Source organism: Symphalangus syndactylus, chromosome 5, assembly GCF_028878055.3.
Source record: "Symphalangus syndactylus isolate Jambi chromosome 5, NHGRI_mSymSyn1-v2.1_pri, whole genome shotgun sequence".
Taxonomy (NCBI): Eukaryota; Metazoa; Chordata; class Mammalia; order Primates; family Hylobatidae; genus Symphalangus; species Symphalangus syndactylus.
The window spans coordinates 81,934,867-81,952,252 of record NC_072427.2 but is presented as its reverse complement, the minus strand read 5'-3'; the positions used below and the strand labels follow the sequence as shown (position 1 = coordinate 81,952,252).

At 40.7% G+C, this 17,386-nt stretch overlaps 1 protein-coding gene and 1 non-coding gene across 9 annotated transcripts in view; one reads left to right on the top strand and one right to left on the bottom strand.

Moving 5' to 3' along the window:
* Positions 1-17,386, bottom strand: part of DENND5B (DENN domain containing 5B) — a 209,941-nt gene that overhangs the window by 54,481 nt on the left and 138,074 nt on the right. For 6 of the 8 annotated variants that reach the window (XM_055280097.2, XM_055280095.2, XM_055280099.2 and 3 more), the window contains 3 exons: positions 13,774-14,310; positions 9,661-9,892; positions 5,229-5,379 (listed from right to left, as the gene is read on the bottom strand). In XM_055280097.2, coding sequence (XP_055136072.1) covers positions 5,229-5,379; positions 9,661-9,892; positions 13,774-14,310 — 920 coding nt within the window. Of the gene's footprint in view, positions 1-5,228; positions 5,380-9,660; positions 9,893-13,505; positions 14,311-17,386 lie in introns of those variants that run through there. The other 2 variants (XM_055280101.2, XM_063639204.1) reach the window with 1 other exon arrangement.
* On the top strand, positions 12,005-12,107 carry LOC129483807 (small nucleolar RNA U13). The gene has a single exon (XR_008658299.1). It is a non-coding gene; the product is annotated as a small nucleolar RNA U13 (small nucleolar RNA).

The window sequence follows — 17,386 nt, the reverse complement described above, 5'->3', positions numbered from 1 at the left end:
ACAAACTGTATTTCCTTTATTCCAAGACTCACATTTTGGCTTTTAAATGTTCCTGAAATTAGGATGCATCTTTCAGTCCATATGCATGTTTAATATATGCTTTTTCCTAAAAGCCTTTGAGTTACTTGCAGATCTTACAACCAACAGTAGAATCAAGTAAATATACTCAAAACAACCGAAATGTTCAACAGTGGAGGGTAGTATACAATGAAATCTCATGCAGTCATTAAAAAATTCAAATTTCTAATAATAAATATGAGAATGTTCACGATACTGTAATAAAAAAGTGTAACATTCTATAAACATTTTAATTTTGTTTCAAAAGCAAGATGTGTGAATTCCCGTTCTCCTGCTCACCCATCCTTGCTATGTAAGAGCATAATATCACATTTTAACATTCCATGGTGATGGGATTCTGAGTGGTTAAAAATTAACCCCATCACTTTCTAATATTCCAGATTTTTTTTTTTTTTTTGAGACGGAGTCTCACTCTGTCACCCAAGCTGGAGTGCAGTGGCTTGATATCAGCTCACTGCAACCTCTGCCACTCAAGTGATTCTCCTGCCTCAGCCTCCCGAGTAGCTGGAATTACAGGCTCCAGCCACCGTGCCCAGCTAATTTTTGTATTTTTAGTACAGATGGGGTTCCACCATCTTGGCCAGGCTGGCCTTGAACTCCTGACCTTGTTATCCACCTGCCTTGGCCTCCCAAACTGCTGGGATTACAGGCATGAGGCACCGTGCCTGGCCAATATTCCAGATTTTTAAAGAGCAAATGTTGTATCAATCTATTTTTTAAAATTTTCTCAGCTCTTACCTATCATCCTCGTGAACTGTATTCATTACACTATCCTAAGAATACTTACTTTTTTTACAATGGTATCAAGGAAGGTAGCCCCTCTCAAAATGGTTTCTTAAGAAGAGGAGTAGGTTTATGGTTTATATCAGGGAAAAATGTGCAAAGATCTAGTTACAGATCTTTGAAGTGGAATCCCTGGAAATGTCTCCAAAGCAAAAGAGCAATGTAAGACTGTAAAAAGGATACAAAAAGAATTGGGGGTGACTGAAAATTATGATCCACAAAAAACACATTAAGATTCTGAAACAGAATATAAACACAACCTGAAGATCTTTAAAGGGGAAGAATAGAATATAAATAACAAACAAAATGTACAAAGACCTGGGTGTAGATCTTTGATACGGAGGCCTTGAAAATAGCCCTGTAGCAAAAAAGGTCAGTATAACACAAAGTTTGCTCAGGGATTTTAAAAATTAGGGTTAATGGGCAAGGTAGTCCAAATAAATAGTAAAAACATAAAACAGAATATAAATATTAGCTAATGGACTTACATAATAAACGAAAGGAAGGTGCAAAAATATAAATGGCATAAAACTGTGTCCTTGGCAGGCAGAAAAGGATAAAGATTAACTTAAATATAACTAGCTCTTACTATACACTCTGTGGGACAAAATGGCCTACTTAAATTTTATTTTCAAAAGAGGGAAATGAGCACCGCTTAAGAAAATTGCTATGAAGTCCACACATTCCTGGTCTTGTTAAGTAATTAATTTATTCTTTGCATTATTAAACTTTATTTACTAAGCATAATTTTACCAATGATAATCACAATTGCTGAAATACTAAAGACTGCTTATTTGGTTCTGTCTTGTAAACAGCATATGAAGTTCTCTCTAACAGTTGATACACAGGCATGGTTATAAATCCATTTACCCTGCAATTGTTCTGAGATCTTTTCATTTGACTATATCTACCTGAAAACATAATGACTGAGGCTTAGTGTGGAAATGGGAAACCGTTAAGATTATATATAAGGCAAAAGCAAGAAAATAAGGCTGTAAGATTTCAAAATTAAACTCCTCCCTCCTAAGCACTTTTCTTTCCCACTTTGTTTTTCTTCGTAACTCTTACCATCTGACATGTTATTTGACATATCAGGTTCCTTGTTTTTGTTTATTTGCACTTGAAAGCAGAGATTTTTGTTGTTTTGCTCATTAATAAACTCGTGGTGACTAGGACAGTCCTCACATATAGTAGAAGTTCCATAAATATTTGCCAAATGAATGAATGAACAATCTAATGCCATCAAAAGGAAACAAAAGCGACGGGTGCGGTGGCTCACGCCTGTAAACCCGGCACTTTGGGAGGCCGAGGTGGGCGGATCACCTGAGGTCAGATTTCCAGACCAGCCTAACCAACATGGTAAAACCCTGTCTCTACTAAAAAAAAAAAAAATTAGCCTGGCGTAGTGGCGCATGCCTGTAATCCCAGCTACTCGGGGAGGCTGAGGCAGGAGAATTGCTTGAACCTGGGAGGTGGAGGTTGCAGTGAGCCGAGATTGTACCGCTGCACTCTGGCCTGGGCAGCAGAGTGAGACTCCATCTCAAAAAACAAAACAAAACAAAACAAAAACTGTTAAACTAATAGTCTATCCAGATCAAAGTGATTCGAACAATTAGGATACTTCACAAATAAAAGAAAAAATAAATAAACTGATGGCTAATCTGTCCTTATGGAAAATTCTCTTAATTATCATCCACTTCTGAAAAATAGAATATTGTATCTAGTACCATTATCTGGAAGGTTTGAACCCTCACAACCATCAATATCTATTAGCACATTTTTCTCTTTTTTTAAAATAAAGATGAGGTCTCACTATGTTGCCTATGCTGGAGGTTATTCACAGACACAATCATTGCACATTGTGGCTTCCAACTCCTGGCCTCAAGGAGTACTTCCTCCTCAGCCTCCCAGCAGGTAGTACCGAGGAGTGCCACCCGGCCTCGCTCCTTAGCACATTTTTTAAGTTCAGTGTGTATAAAAGCAGGGCCACCCCTTCACTGGAGGGTGAAACCCTGCAAACTAAGGCAAGTACAATAAAAATTTCAGTCATTAGTTATTTGCTTCTGTCTTGTAAGCAGCATATTAAATGCTCTTGAACAATTTTCCTCCCCAAGACTTTAGTATAAACATGTGCATTTTTTACAAGAGGAGAAAATTTCATTCTGAATATATAACTTTTCCATATTTCTAGAGAACCATCCTCTAGTACTGTCTTCACTAAAGTTGAGACAGCCTTTTAAATGAAAGGTCAATCAAACGAAGGGTTTTTTGTTTTCTTTGAAAGAGAGTCTTTGCAAGGTCGACCAGGCTGGAACGCAGTGATGCAATCACATCATGGCTCACTGCAGCCTGAGCCTCACCAGTAGCTGGGACTATAGTCGCATGCCAGCATGCCTGACTGCCTCCCAGGCTCAGCTGATTCTCATGCCTCAGCCTCCCAAGTAGCTGGCATTACAGGCATGCACCACCACACCCAGCTAATTTTTGTATTTTTAGTAGAGACGGGGTTTCACCACGTTGGCCAGGCTGGTCTTTAACTCCTGGCCTCAAGTGATACACTTGCTTAGGCCTCCCAAAGTGTTGGGATTACAGGCATGAGCCACCACGCCTGGCCTAATTAAAAAAAAAATTTTGTAGGGGCTTGGCCTGGTGGCTCACACCTATAATCCCAGCACTTTGGGAGGCCAAGGAGCTCAGGTTGCTTGAGCCCAGAAGTTCAGGACCAGCTTGGGGAATAAGGCAAAATCCTGTCTCTATAAAAAAATACAAAAATTAGCTAGGTGTGGTGGCATGTGCCTTTAGTTCCAGCTACTTGGGAGGCTGAGGTGGGAGGATCACGTGAGCCTGGGGAGGTCAAGACTATAACGAATCATGATCAGGCCACAGCACTCCAGCCTGGGCAACAGAGTGAGACCTTGTCTCAAAAAAAAAATATGTATTTTTTTTTGTAGAGACAGGGTCTTCCTATGTTTCCCAGGCTGGTCTCAAACTCCTAGGCTCAAGTGATCCTTCTGCCTCACACTCCTAAAGTGCTGGGATTACAGGTGTGAGCCACCGTGCCTGGCCCAAGTTTTTTTTTTTTTTTTTGAGACAGGGCCTCGCTGTGCTGCCCAGGCTGGATAATAGTGGTGATCATAGGTCACTGCAACCTCCAGCTCCTGGGCTCAAGTGATCCTCCCATCTCAGCCTCCCAAGTAGCTAGGGATACAGGCATGTGCCACCACACCCAGCTCCAAATGAAGTTGTTGTTGTTGTTGCTGTTTTTAATCCACAATTCTTTTTAATACTGTTTTTATTTTTTGAGACAGGGCCTCTCTCTGTTCCCCAGGCTGAAGTGCAGTAGTGCAATCACAGCTCACCGTAGCCTCAACCTCCCGGGGCTCAAGTGATTCTCCCACTTGAGTAAATGGGACTATAGGTGCACACCACCATGCCCAGATAATTTTTGTATCTTTTTTGTAGAGACAGGGTTTCACCACATTGGCTAGGCTGGTCCTGAACTCCTGGGTTCAAGCTATCTGCCTGCCTCGGCCTCCCAAAGTGCTAAGGTTATAGGCATGAGCCACCATGCCTGGCCACAATTCTTTTACTTTACTGTTTGGTGTTCCTTTTCTAAATATTTAAAAGGATACTAATACTAAAAATTTTCTTTTCAAAAAATTTTCTCTTTAGCTCTTCAAGAGGGAAGATGGAGCCTAAGAATATATCTTGCTACCCAAAGCACTACCCTGTCTTCTCTGGAACCACTCCTCTTAACAGAACCCAGTTTAAGGCAGAGGTGAGACATCTAAAGGCTCTTTCATCTGGAAGGATCTCATTAGACTGGTGTGACAGGCTGTTGCTAAACTCTCTTATGTTCTCCTAAAAGCTGGACAAGGCAAGGAAGGATCATTCCCTAGAAGCCTCGAAGGGAGCATGGCCCTGCCAATTCCTTGATTTCAAATTTCTACCTCCCAAAACTGTGGAAGAATAATTTCTGTTGTTTTAAGCCACTGAGTTTGTGGTTCTTTGTTATAGCAGCCCTAGGAAACTAATACAGATGATAAAGGTCTAACCTTTCTAAATTCCATTAGATAGTATTATCATTATATTTAAATCGCCATTTAAAGTGTGGCTTTTCCAAATGTACTTTGCTTGAAAAAGAAAAAAAAAACTCTAGCCTTTGTTTTTTTCTTTTTTTTTAAATGATGGATTTAAAGATCAAGCACTCACGGAAGTGTCAATCCATATTTCAAACGCATTAATGTGGTCTTGAAAAGAGTAATCAGATAGATTTTTAATAGTTAAGCATTGTCCATTTGAGTTGCAGAGCACCCCACCCTTCATTCATTCCTTCAACCAACTACTCAAGTGAAGAACATGCTTACTTGTTATTGGTTGGTCCTGTTGCCAAGACATCGGACTGTAACTTTGGAAAGAACCCCTGCTCATATTTGCCTTGACCAATTTTCATATCAAGTAGATGTGGGTGGATTGCAGTGTGATCCATTTTCATCAGTCTCTGTTCAATTGATTGGGCTATAAATTAAATTTATAATAAATTAGAGACATTTCATTGCTAGCCCTTCAAAAATAATGCTTCCTCCACTCATGCACCTACAGAGAACCCAATCACTCTGACACTCTGAAACAGACCGTGTGTGTGTGTGTGTGTGTGTGTGTGTGTGCGCGCACATGCGTGTTTTGAGACAGAGTTTCGCTCTTATTGGCCAGGCTGGAGTGCAATGGCACGATCTTGGCTCACTGCAATCTCTGCCTCCTGGGTTCAAATGATCCTCCTGCCTCAGCCTCCCAAGTAGCTGAGACTGCAGGCATGCGCCACCAGTTCCAGCTAGTTTCGTATTTTTAGTAGAGATGGCATTTCATCATGTGGCTCAGGCTGGTCTTGAACTCCTGACCTCAGGTGATCCACCCTCCTCGGCCTCCCAAAGTGCTGGGATTATAAGCGTGAGCCACCACGCCTGGTCTTGAAATAGATTTTTACAAGGGCTCTTCAGAAATTAGTATAATGTAAGTATAAAAAGGTTAACTTTAAGTAAATATCGGATGATTAATTTTCATGGTATTTTCTGCCTTTGTCAAAATCAGGGCAGCAGGGCTGAAAAGCCTACAATTTTGTATTGAAACAGTTTCCCTTAAGTGAGAAATTCAACATTCTTACACAAAAATACAGTTCTAAGTACAACATTAAAGAAAATGATAGCAAATAAAATATTTTTCTTGAGCTGAAATACAAGTTAAAGAGAAGACGCAAGCACAATGGCCTTATTAACTTTACTTCTTTGTACAAAGACCTATTAAATATTCGTGGTTCTCCATCTGTTAAAACAAGGAACGGTGTGAAGTTTATTACCTCACTTTTAGCAGCAGTCACATTCTCATTAGTAGGAGGCATTTAGCAGTGTTTATTAGATCAAGAAGGTAATACAGCAAAAAGTCATATAAGCAGGCATTTAGAAAATATCCAGAGGATAAGAAACTGGCCTTTTGAAGAATAAAATAGGTCAATGTTAAGACAGGATTACTAAACATTTCTATTTTAAAGAGTCAGGGACGTTGGAAGATGTCTCAAAGTCCCCAGAAACAGTGATCTATTTCTCAGGTAAACAAATAAATAAAACCTGATCTGAAAACATTTTAATCAACTCAATTGTCAAGAGAAAATATATTTTAGAAGCAAGACTAGGTCTCTGATCCTCTGCCTAGAGATTACTTAAAAGGGGAGAATAAGCAGTAATGGTAGTTGTGTGATAAACAGAACACACTGTGGGAGCTGCTAATTTTGTGACTTAAGAGAAGAACAAGGTGCCTTTATAAATATTTCATAGAATCAGCTTATGTTGCCCCTTTTCCTTTTTTTTTTTTTAGACAGAGTCTAGGCTGGAGTGCAATGGTGCAATCTCAGCTCACTGCAACCTCTACCTCCCAGGTTCAAGCGATTCTCCTGCCTCAGCCTCCCGAGTAGCTGGGATTACAGGCACCCGCCACCATGCCCAGCTAATTTTTGTATTTTTAGTAGAGATGGGGTTTCATCACATTGGCCAGGCTGGTCTCGAACCCCTGACCCCAGATGATCTGCCCTCCTTGGCCTCCCAAAGTGCTGGGATTACAGGCGTTAGCCATCATGCCTGGCCACAGTGGTATATTTTCAAGAGTATTATATAATTTCTGTGATGACAGTGGGAGTACCAAACTCTCTGAGAGGCTGAAAGAAAATCTATTTTAATTGGAAAGACTTTCTGGAAGCACACAATTAAGGTATTGGTGCTTAGTTCCATCTAAAAAATTCCATCAGGAAGGGAGAAATGAAATTTGCGCAGCAAGGCCTTATGCTATTCACATGGCTATTAAGGCACTGGAAGTCATTCTATTCTCTGAACAAGGATAGACAATTTCATTAATTCTACTTTCTCAATTTCCAAAACCACATAGGTAATTGCCACTTCCTGAAGGGGCTCCAAGGATCTACCCTGATTCGTGGGAATACAACAGGGTGATGTTTCTATGGTTGCATAAAAGACATCATTTACATACTTCTCCCTTACACACGCTAAAGCTTCAGCGTCATCATTCCTGACTTTGATCTATTTAAGTGGGAAAGGCAAGCAAGCAAGCGAGGCAGATCAAGGAAGCTCCACGTTTGCTGCCTCCTTTTTCTCCAGAGGAAAAGTTGCTGTCAAATAACTCCAACATTTGAAGGGAAAGAAATAAAAGGGAGGGCCGTCAGGTGATAGTTATCTGCTTATCTGGCAAAGAACAGGTTAGGGACCAGGCATAATTGTATAAAATAAGTGTGGACTAGTACATTTTACATAGTTCTTTCGTGAATGAACAGCTAACGTGATGTTAAGGCTGCCTGTGCCAGAAATCAGACCTGGATTCAAACCATGGCTCGACCAATCACTAGCTATGCAACCACCAACCACAGGCAAGTTACTTAACCCCTCAGTTTTCTCAAATGTAAAATGAGGGCAGTAATAAAACAAAATAAAAATAAGTATTCCAGGCCAGACATGATGGCTCCTGCCTGTAATCCTAGCATTTTGGGAGGCCAAAGCAGGTGTTTTGTTTGAGCTCAGGAGTTCGAGACCAGCCTGAGCAACATGGTGAAACCCTGTCTCTACCAAAAACACAAAAAATTAGCCGGGCATGGTGGCATGCATCTGTAGTCCCAGCTACTTGGGAGGCTGTGGTGGGAGGATCACTTGAACCCAGGAGGCAGAGGTTGCAGTGAGCCGAGATGGCACCACTGCACTCCAGCCTGAGTGACAGCGAGATTCTGTTTCAAAAAAAAAAAAAAAGGGTGCTGGGTTCACACCTGTAATCCCAGCACTTTGGGAAACTAAAGCAGGTGGATCACTTGAGCCCAGGAGTTCAAGACCAACCAAGATAAGATAATAACCTGAGCAACATGGTGAAACCCTGTCTCTACAAAAAATACAAAAATTACCCGAGGGTGGTGGCACATGCCTGTGGTACCAGTTCCCCAGGAGGCTGTGGTAGGAACACCACCTAAGCCCAGGAAGTTGAGGCTGCAGTGAGCCATGATGGCACCACTGCACTCCAGCCTAGGCAACAAGTGAGACCCTGTCTCAAAAGAAAAAAAAAAACATTCATGAACACCTGGCATGATGACTGACATAGTAAATACTCATGTTGGCTATTAATAGGATTATTTATTTAATGGACTATATTACACTCCTAGACGAGACTGGCTAAGACTCAGATTTAACTGCTTTCTTTTTATTTTTTTGAGATGGAGTCTCGCTCTGTTGCCCAGGCGGGAGTGCAGTGGTGCCATATTGGCTCACTGCAACCTCCACCTCCTGGGTTCAAGTGATTCTTCTATCTCAGCCTTCCTAGTAGCTGGGATTACAGGCGCACAACACCACACCTGGCTAATTTTTGTATTTTTAGTAGAGATGGGGTTTCGCCATGTTGGCCTGGCTGGTCTGGAACTCCTGACCTCAAGTGATCCACTGGCCTCGGCCTTCCAAAGTGCTGGGATTGAAGGTGTGAACCATCACGCCCGACCTGACTCAAATTTAATTTCAATAAATGAAGCTATTATAATTAATGGCACTACTAAAGCAAAGAAACTGTTTTAGTATGTAAATTAAGCAGAATCTAAGATTTATTGTTTTAAATAAAACTTATCCTTTCTTGGATATAGAGAAGAGGTGAGAAGTAAAACTGAAACGTAAGTAGCAAGACAGAAATTAACATTTTTTCCATTTAGGCAATAAAGAGAATAAAATAAAAGTCAGGCTGGACACGGTGGCTCACACCTGCAATCCCAGCATGTTGGGCGGCTGAGGAGGGCAGATCACCTGAGGTCAGGAGTTCGAGACCAGCCCGGCCAACATGGTGAAATCCCATCTCTGTAAGAAATACAAAAATTAGTCAGGCATGGTGGTGCATGCCTGTAATCCCAGCTACTTGGGAGGCAGCGGCAGGAGAAACATTTGAACCCGGGAGGCGGAGGTTGCAGTGAGTCAAGATCGCACCACTGCACTCTAGCCTGGGTGACAGAGTGAGATCCATCTCAAAAACAAAAATCGTAGCAACCTTCCAGTCATACTTGATTCAATTTATTATCGTTTTTCCTCTTCTAAGAGAATAGGAACGTCAAGTAGGAGTGGGACTCAGAAAGAAAAATTTACAAAGCATTTCATGATGTAGCACCAGGATTAGCCATGAAGTCTAAAACTGAAAATTAATTTTGTTGTACATAAGGCCAACAATTTGTGGGGAAAAAAGCGATAATGGATTTTAATTTAAAAGGCATGGCAAATGTACCTGCTTCTTTTAAAGTGCTGCATTTCTGATATATAGATGTCCGCAAGGTGGGTGCCCTTACGTTATACAGCCTTATCTTATCAATCCGAGTGTCAAAGACCCGAAGCAAAGGATCTTTCTCTTCCCACTGAGACATAATTTTATTATCAATAAAGGTGGCAAACATCTGTGTTTCAATGAAGCGTGAAAGAAATGGCAGGTAAGGCTCAGGCTGGTCAGACAGAAAGGAAGCCTGTAATGAGATAATTAGGAAATTATTAGTGCAAAGAGACCATCTCAACACTACATGATAAGCCTGAAAATTATGTTAACTCAGGACATTCCTTTTAAATCTTATAAAACTGCCACTTGAAATTCAAAAATCCTTAAAAATCCACTTTTCTTTCCATTTTCCTAAATTCACAGACTGTAGGTCACTTAGGTCTTTAGCACTGATCTTACCTTACAAAATTGATTTACATTCTGATCCTTATGACCATTATGTAGCAGAGAGGGCATCAGTAATGAAAGATGGCAGATAAGTTGCTATACGATTGTCAATCATCCACTTCACTTGCAGTTAAAAATTTTTATCCCTTTCCCCAACGAGTTGTAATTTCATGTTTTTTGTTTTTTGTTTTTTTTTCTGTGAGACAGAGTCTGACTCTGTAGCCCAGGCTGGAGTGCAGTGGCACGATCTCGGCTCACTGCAAGTTCCTCCTCCTGGGTTCATGCCATTTTCCTGCCTCAGCCTCCTGAGTAGCTGGGATTACAGGTGCCCGCCACCACGCCCAGCTAATTTTTTTGTATTTGTAGTAGAGACGGGGTTTCACCGTGTTAGCCAGGATGGTCTCGATCTCCTGACCTCCTGATCTGCCCACCTCAGCCTCCCAAAGTGCTGGGATTACAGGCGTGAGCCACCGCGCCCGGCTACGAGTTGTAATTTCTTCTGTTCTCTATTCCTAGCCTATGAAAAATACTTTCAAGCCATAAGGTAGTGAGATGATTAACTGATACAATAAACACATCAGCATTAATCTTAAAAAAGACATGGAATTTATGCTTATGGGTGAAGTTCTTTTGTTCTTCTTCAAGTGAATGCTTTTCTAGACTCTTTAACTCTGCGAGAAATCAATAGATGAGTGTTAAGCCAAGGAAAAATTCCTTCCACACCTGTGCTGACGCAACAGTCTCAGCCTTAACAACTAAAAAAGGCACTGCCTGGAAGCTGGGCATGGTGGTGGCCACCTACAGTCCCAGCCACTAGGGAGGCTGAAGCCTGAGGATCCTGTGAGCCCAGGAGTTTGAGGCCAGCCTAAAGAAACATAGTGAAACCCCATTTCCAAAAAACAAACAAAAAAACCAAAGCATTGCCTGAAAAACCATCAGAAACAAGCCTTTGGAGAACATGTACAATAAGCTGTACACCTTTCCTGTTACTAGCCTGACTGATGCATGGGATGGTTCAGTACATCATAATCAGTTCCTAATTAAAAGTGTCATGTTTTTTTCTGTTGTTCTTCCATGCTCGTGTGTACAGGAATTCTAGATTCAATGCAGTACTAAAATCTGGAAGTAAATTTGGAAGTAAATTCCTATTTTGGTTGCTGGGTTGGTTTTTTTATTTTTGTATGGCAGAAGCCAGAAGGGGAAAGGGGAAAGGGGAAAGAGGAAAGAGAAAGTAAGTTCTGACATAAGGTGACTTTTAAAAATACTCATCAGCTTCTTGCTAGCATATTTATTTTCATTCTGAAATTTAGGAGGTCTTTTTAAAATTTCCTTATAGAAATTCACTTATTCACTTTAAGTAGTTCCATAGTTCAGGTATATATACATAAATCCAAATAACCACAGAAAGATTCACGGTAGTCTCTAGAAATCAGTTCACCTTCACCAATAAACACCTTACTTTTCATACATCAAATAGCCTTTTTTTAAAAAAGTGGGCCAAAGATCTGGCTTTTGATATTCAGACCCTCATAGACTATAAAATTTTAGGTCAACAAAGATTTGGCTTGTAGGACTAGTATGTCCTGCAAATTATCCTAGTGAAAGGTAATTACACGCCTTCTGGAATCCAACAGAAAATTTTCACTTCTTTAGGGGTTATGTAAAAAGAATTCCATTTATATAGTTTGAGGCTACATAAAGATTAAGAAGGAAGGAAGTATCAGGGCTTGATTTAGGTAAGAATTTGAATTGTCCCAAGGATAAACCATGGATATACACAGATTAGTTCTAAGCTAGATAGGAAAAAGTACGGAAAATGGTTAAGACTAACGAAAAAGGAACCTAAGGGCATACACTTAAAGAAGTGAAGTCTTGTTAATATTAAAGAAGTTTTCTCAAACATAAGTGCATCAGGATGCTTTTGTAGTTCTAAATGTAATAATTGGCTTTTCATGCTCATGTGTGAGATGTACCTTCCTCAAACTTTGTTACCATGTTGGAACATTACCTGTCTGATGTGGGGAAAAACAAAGCACACCAGAACATAACTGTTCAACATACAATATCATCCTCCAACAGAAAAATATCTGATGAAGTCAAAAAATTACCTTTTATTTGTTTTTTTGAGACAGGGTCTCGCACTCTAGCCCAAGCTGGAGTGCAGTGGCATCATCTTGGCTCACTGCCGCCTCAACTTCTGAAGCTCAAGTGATCTCACCTCAGCCTCCAGAGTCATTGGGACCAGAGGTGCACACCACCATGCCTGGCTAATTTTAAAATTTTTTGTAGAGATGAGTTCTCACTATGTTGTCTAGGCTGGTCTCACACTCCTGACCTCAAATGATCCTCCAGCCTCAACCTCCTAGTGTTGGGATTACAAGTGTGAGCCACCATGCCCAGCCACTATGTACCTTTACGAAAACTTTTAATTATTTCCAAAAATTCTCCAATATTGTAGATTAGCCTCTTGGAATGTATCAGCCCCTTTAGAAGACCTTTCATGACACAAAGAGGCCACTTCGTGAAACCCATGATAAATTCTAATAGCAGTATTATACCTCAGCAATCACAGAGGTAAAGAACTAAACTGTACCCTGGTGACCTAAAAGAGTTAATATACAACCCTAAGTGCATCTATCTGAAAAATAAAATCTGGGAGATAGGTGAAAAAAAACTGGCAGAAGAATCCAGTACCCCTTAGAAATCACAGGACAAGGAAACCTCATTTTCTGATTTCCCTTTCCAAAATCTTTGGAATTGTTTTACACTTACAGCCATAAAACTTAATTTAGTCACTCTTTTTCTCCTTTGATCTTAAAATGAGATAGAGAAATTTGGCTTCTGAAACCAAACTGTTAACTTTACATGGACAAGTTGTGATTTCCTGATAGGATAAAGACTAAATAAATGATTTCTAGACTAAATAAATATATTTCTTCAAAAGGGAGTAGGCTTATTTAACCATACTTGATCATAAAGTAAGAGTAAATAAAACTATTATAAGGTCAAACAGTATGAACAGATTTGGAAAACCTGCAAAATGTAAGAGTTTCTGTAATTTCTTTCTTTTTTTTTTTTTTTTTGAGATGGAGTCTCTCTCTGTTGCCCAGGCCAGAGTACAGCGGCGTGATCTTGGCTCACTGCAACCTCCACCTCCTGGGTTCAAGTGATTCTCCTGCCTCAGCCTCCTGAGTAGCTGGGACTACAGGTGTGCGCCACCATGCCCGGCTAATTTTTTGTATTTTTCGTAGAGACGGGGTTTCACCATATTGGCCAGGCTGGTCTCAAACTCCTGACCTCGTGATCCGTCCGCCTCGGCCTCCCAAAGTTCTGGGATTACAGGCATGAGCCACCGTGCCCGGCCTGAGTTTCTATAATTGAAGCATCTTTAAGGTAAAGAAAAATTGAAAACGAGATTACAGGCAATTTAACACACAATTTAATGACCAGTTCAATGAGCTGGTTTATTTGCTTTCTTGTAAAATTATTTTATCTAATATAAAAACACTTGGTAAAGAAAAGTTCTTAATGGGCTGGAAGACAAAAAGTCTGCATTTAAAAAAGGTTAACAAAATCAGTAATATATGGGTACGCACAGGCACAGAAGAACAAAAAATGTAAAAACGTTAAAATCAATAATAAAGCCAGTAATAACCACAAAAGGAAAACTATGGTTCTTTTTACTTTGTCAAAGTTCTGCATCTGTTCCCGGTTGGTCAGCCAGGATTCCATGTCCTGGGCAGTCTGAATGACAAATGCTTCGTAATCCGCAAACATCTGTGTAAAACGGTTAGCAAAGACCTCTCGGAGCTGTACATTGAGCTGGTAGTCCCTTAGTTCTGCCTCTTCACAATGCAGTTTTAAATCCTTGTCTTTTTCACCCAGAGAAGCAGAGAGGTCCATTTTCTCCACAGCCACACCAGTACGCTTGGCCAGGGCCTGTAAGCGGGCTATGGTTTCATTGCCCTTCAGTAACTCATACATGCTGATGTTATTAGTACAGACATTGCCGTTCTTTTTGTCATTGACCAAGTCTTTCAGAACCATATTCTTCAGTTTGCTGGTACTCTCACTGCAATGTAGGCTGCCCTCAGGAGGGATCCCAAATTGAACAAGAACCTCAGAGAGTTCTTGGATAAAATCCACTTTATTGGGGAACTGTGGAAATTCTTCAGGCAATTCAATAAAATGGTTGTCAATGTCCACAAAACACAAATTAGCCTGAAAGAGAAACATGAAAGACAAAGGTTTAACATAAAGGAATTGTATGTTCTAACATATTCTTGCCAGCCACAGTGGCTCACACGTAACCCCAGCACTTTGGGAGGCCAAAGCAAGAGGATCGCTTGAGCCCAGGGGTTCGAGACAAGACTGGGAAACATAGCAAGACCCTGTTTCTACAAAAAGAAAAAAAAATTATTGCCAACTATTACAAACAAAAGCATAGATTATGGTGCCTTTTATGTTAATCTTTGCAAGGTTCAGAATTTCTTATTCTTTAAAAATAACCTCTTTTTCCATCATTTTCCCCATATGAGTTTTTTATACCATACTTAATATATATGAATAATTTTCTCTGGGTCTCAGCATTATAATCTGAATATGATTTTCTACCAGTTGGCATCCATTAGGCATTGCTATGTGGATAAGGGTGCCCACACTCCTAAGACCTTACAAATACATGATATTAGGTAAAACGCTCACTGAATGCACTTGAACTTTCTTTGCCACTCCACTGCTCTAACATCTGTAATTTAGAATTGACAATAATCACCAAAAACCAGCTGTAGTATCTCCTAATAGGATGAAAACTGGCAAAATCAATCCAATTAATAGGTAATCCACAAATTTTAACTTTACTCCAAATTCACTAAACCTCCTAGAGCAAAACCATTTCAGAAGTCATTATACCTAATGCAGGAGGCAGAGAGAGGTGGTAGAGGGAAGTGCATATATAACTATGCACTTGATTAACCTTTGAATAATTAAGCATTCACGCAAGATATTTTTGAGTTGAGAAAAAGAGGTGACAGAAATCAGAAGAAATGTTTTTTTGAGTTTGTTTACACCCTACATTTGGAATTTATTTTGAATAAATATTTTAAATATTTTTCAAGTAAATATAGAAAATTCAAGAGGCCAAGCATATGCATAAAGTTCTGATTATCCCTCAGGTATCTGTAGTAGACCCCAAACAGTATTTAACCTCTACTGTCCATACTTTCTTAATCAGGACAAGGTTGTTAGTTAAAAAGAAGGTTGTGCTTCTAGATTGGGGGGTGGGGTACCAAAAGTGTAGCCCATCACATAAAAATAATATTGATTACATCAATGGTTGAACAGACATGGGGTGAAAGTCAATAAACAAAATAGGAAGCTTCACTATGTGTTTCTCCCTGGCTCCCCCACCCCAGGTCACCAAGGGGAAAATTCATACTGCTCTCTAATCCTAGATGGCAAAGTAAGGGGAAAGGGGAAAGCAACCAGTCGGGTCTCTGTTTTTCTCTTTTGATCCCTGCTCTTCTTGTTAGATACCAATTAGCAAGCAGCATAGTGAAATTCTAAATTAAGCTCAATAAAAACTCAAAATGAGGCTTAGCGTGGTGCCTCACGCCTGTAATTCCAGCACTTTGGGAGGCTGAGGCGGGAGGACGACTTGAGGTCAGAAGTTCAAGACCAGCCTGGCCAACATGGTGAAACTGTCTCTACTAAAAATATAAAAATTAGCTGGGCATGGTGGCATGCACCTGCAATCGCAGCTACTCGGGAGGATGAGGCAGGAGAATCACTTGACCTCAGGAGGCAGAGGTTGCAGTGAGCTAAGATCATGCCACTGCACTCCAGCCTGGGTAAAACACAGCGAGACTCTGGCAAAAAAAACAAAAAAAAAAAATTGATTTCCCTCCATTCAAAGCCAGATGATCAACAATGATTCCTAAAGCCTGATGTAATCTTTGAATCCAGCCTTTTAATTTTGCAGATGAAGAGGCCAAGGCCCAAGAAATTAGGTGACTTCCTGGCACCTGTTCCAAATGTGCACCCTCAAACAGACTGGTGGCTTATGGCCTTTCCCTGCTATTTTTCCTCACCTCCAATGTCAGTAGTTTTCTCTAAATAAATTAAGAGCTGAAATGTCGCATCTTGCTGAAGACAGTAGCACTGCCTATACCATTCTTTTTTTTTTTTTTTTTTTTTTTGAGATGTAGTCTTGCTCTGTCGCCCAGGCTGGAGCGTAGTGGTGCAATCTCCGCTCTCTGCAACCTCTGCCTTCTGGGTTCAAGCAATTGTCTGCCTCAGCCTCCCAAGTAGCTGGGATTACAGGTGTCCACCACCACGCCTGGCTAATTTTTTATATTTTTAGTAGAGATGGGGTTTCACCATCTTGGCCAGGCTAGTCTTGAACTCCTGACCTCGTAATCCACCTGCCTCAGCCTCCCACAGTGCTGGGATTATAGGCGTGAGCCACTGCGCCTGGCCAGCCTACACCACTCTTTACACTGAAAGGCTTAAATGGAAGGTCACATAATTCAAATGGATGATTCAATATCTTTTTTTTTTTTTTTTGAGACAGAGTCTTGCTCTGTTGCCCAGGCTGGAGTGCAGTGGCGTGATCTTGGCTCACTGCAACCTCCACCTCCTGGGTTCATGCCATTCTCCTGCCTCAGCCTCCTGAGTAGCTGGGACTACAGGCACCTGCTACCATGCCCGGCTAATTCTTTTTTGTATTTTTAGCAGAGACAGGGTTTCACCGTGTTACCCAGGATGGTCTCGAACTCCTGACCTTGTGATCCGCCCACCTTGGCGTCCCAAAGTGCTGGGATTACAGGTGTGAGCCACCGCACCCAGCCGATTCAGAATCTTTAAAATAGAAGAAAAAATTTACCAATTTGCTAATCTAAATGTTAACCAGCAACCTCCCACCACTTAGATTTTGTACTATCCCCTTCACTAATGCCTTCCTACTACCTTTTTCTATCCCTCTCCTCCTCCTATGAAAAGGGAAAATGATACATTTTCTGAAATTTTAAAGCTTATTATGGTCATGAAATCACTGCTGAGCTGAGTGTACTACAAGGTAGGAGTTCCAACACCACAGCTACTGGTCTGTCTTCAGGATCCCACAAAAGTCTCCTATGTCTGCTTAAGAAGGGCCCAAGCTGGGGCTTTGATTATCTCAAAGTAGAACAGGAAATACAAACTGTGTTATGAAAATGTATTGAAGAAAACCAAAAAGCCCTTTCTCCAAAACAAACAAGAACTCTGTAATAGGGCATTCTGATAAGTTGCTTCTCACTTT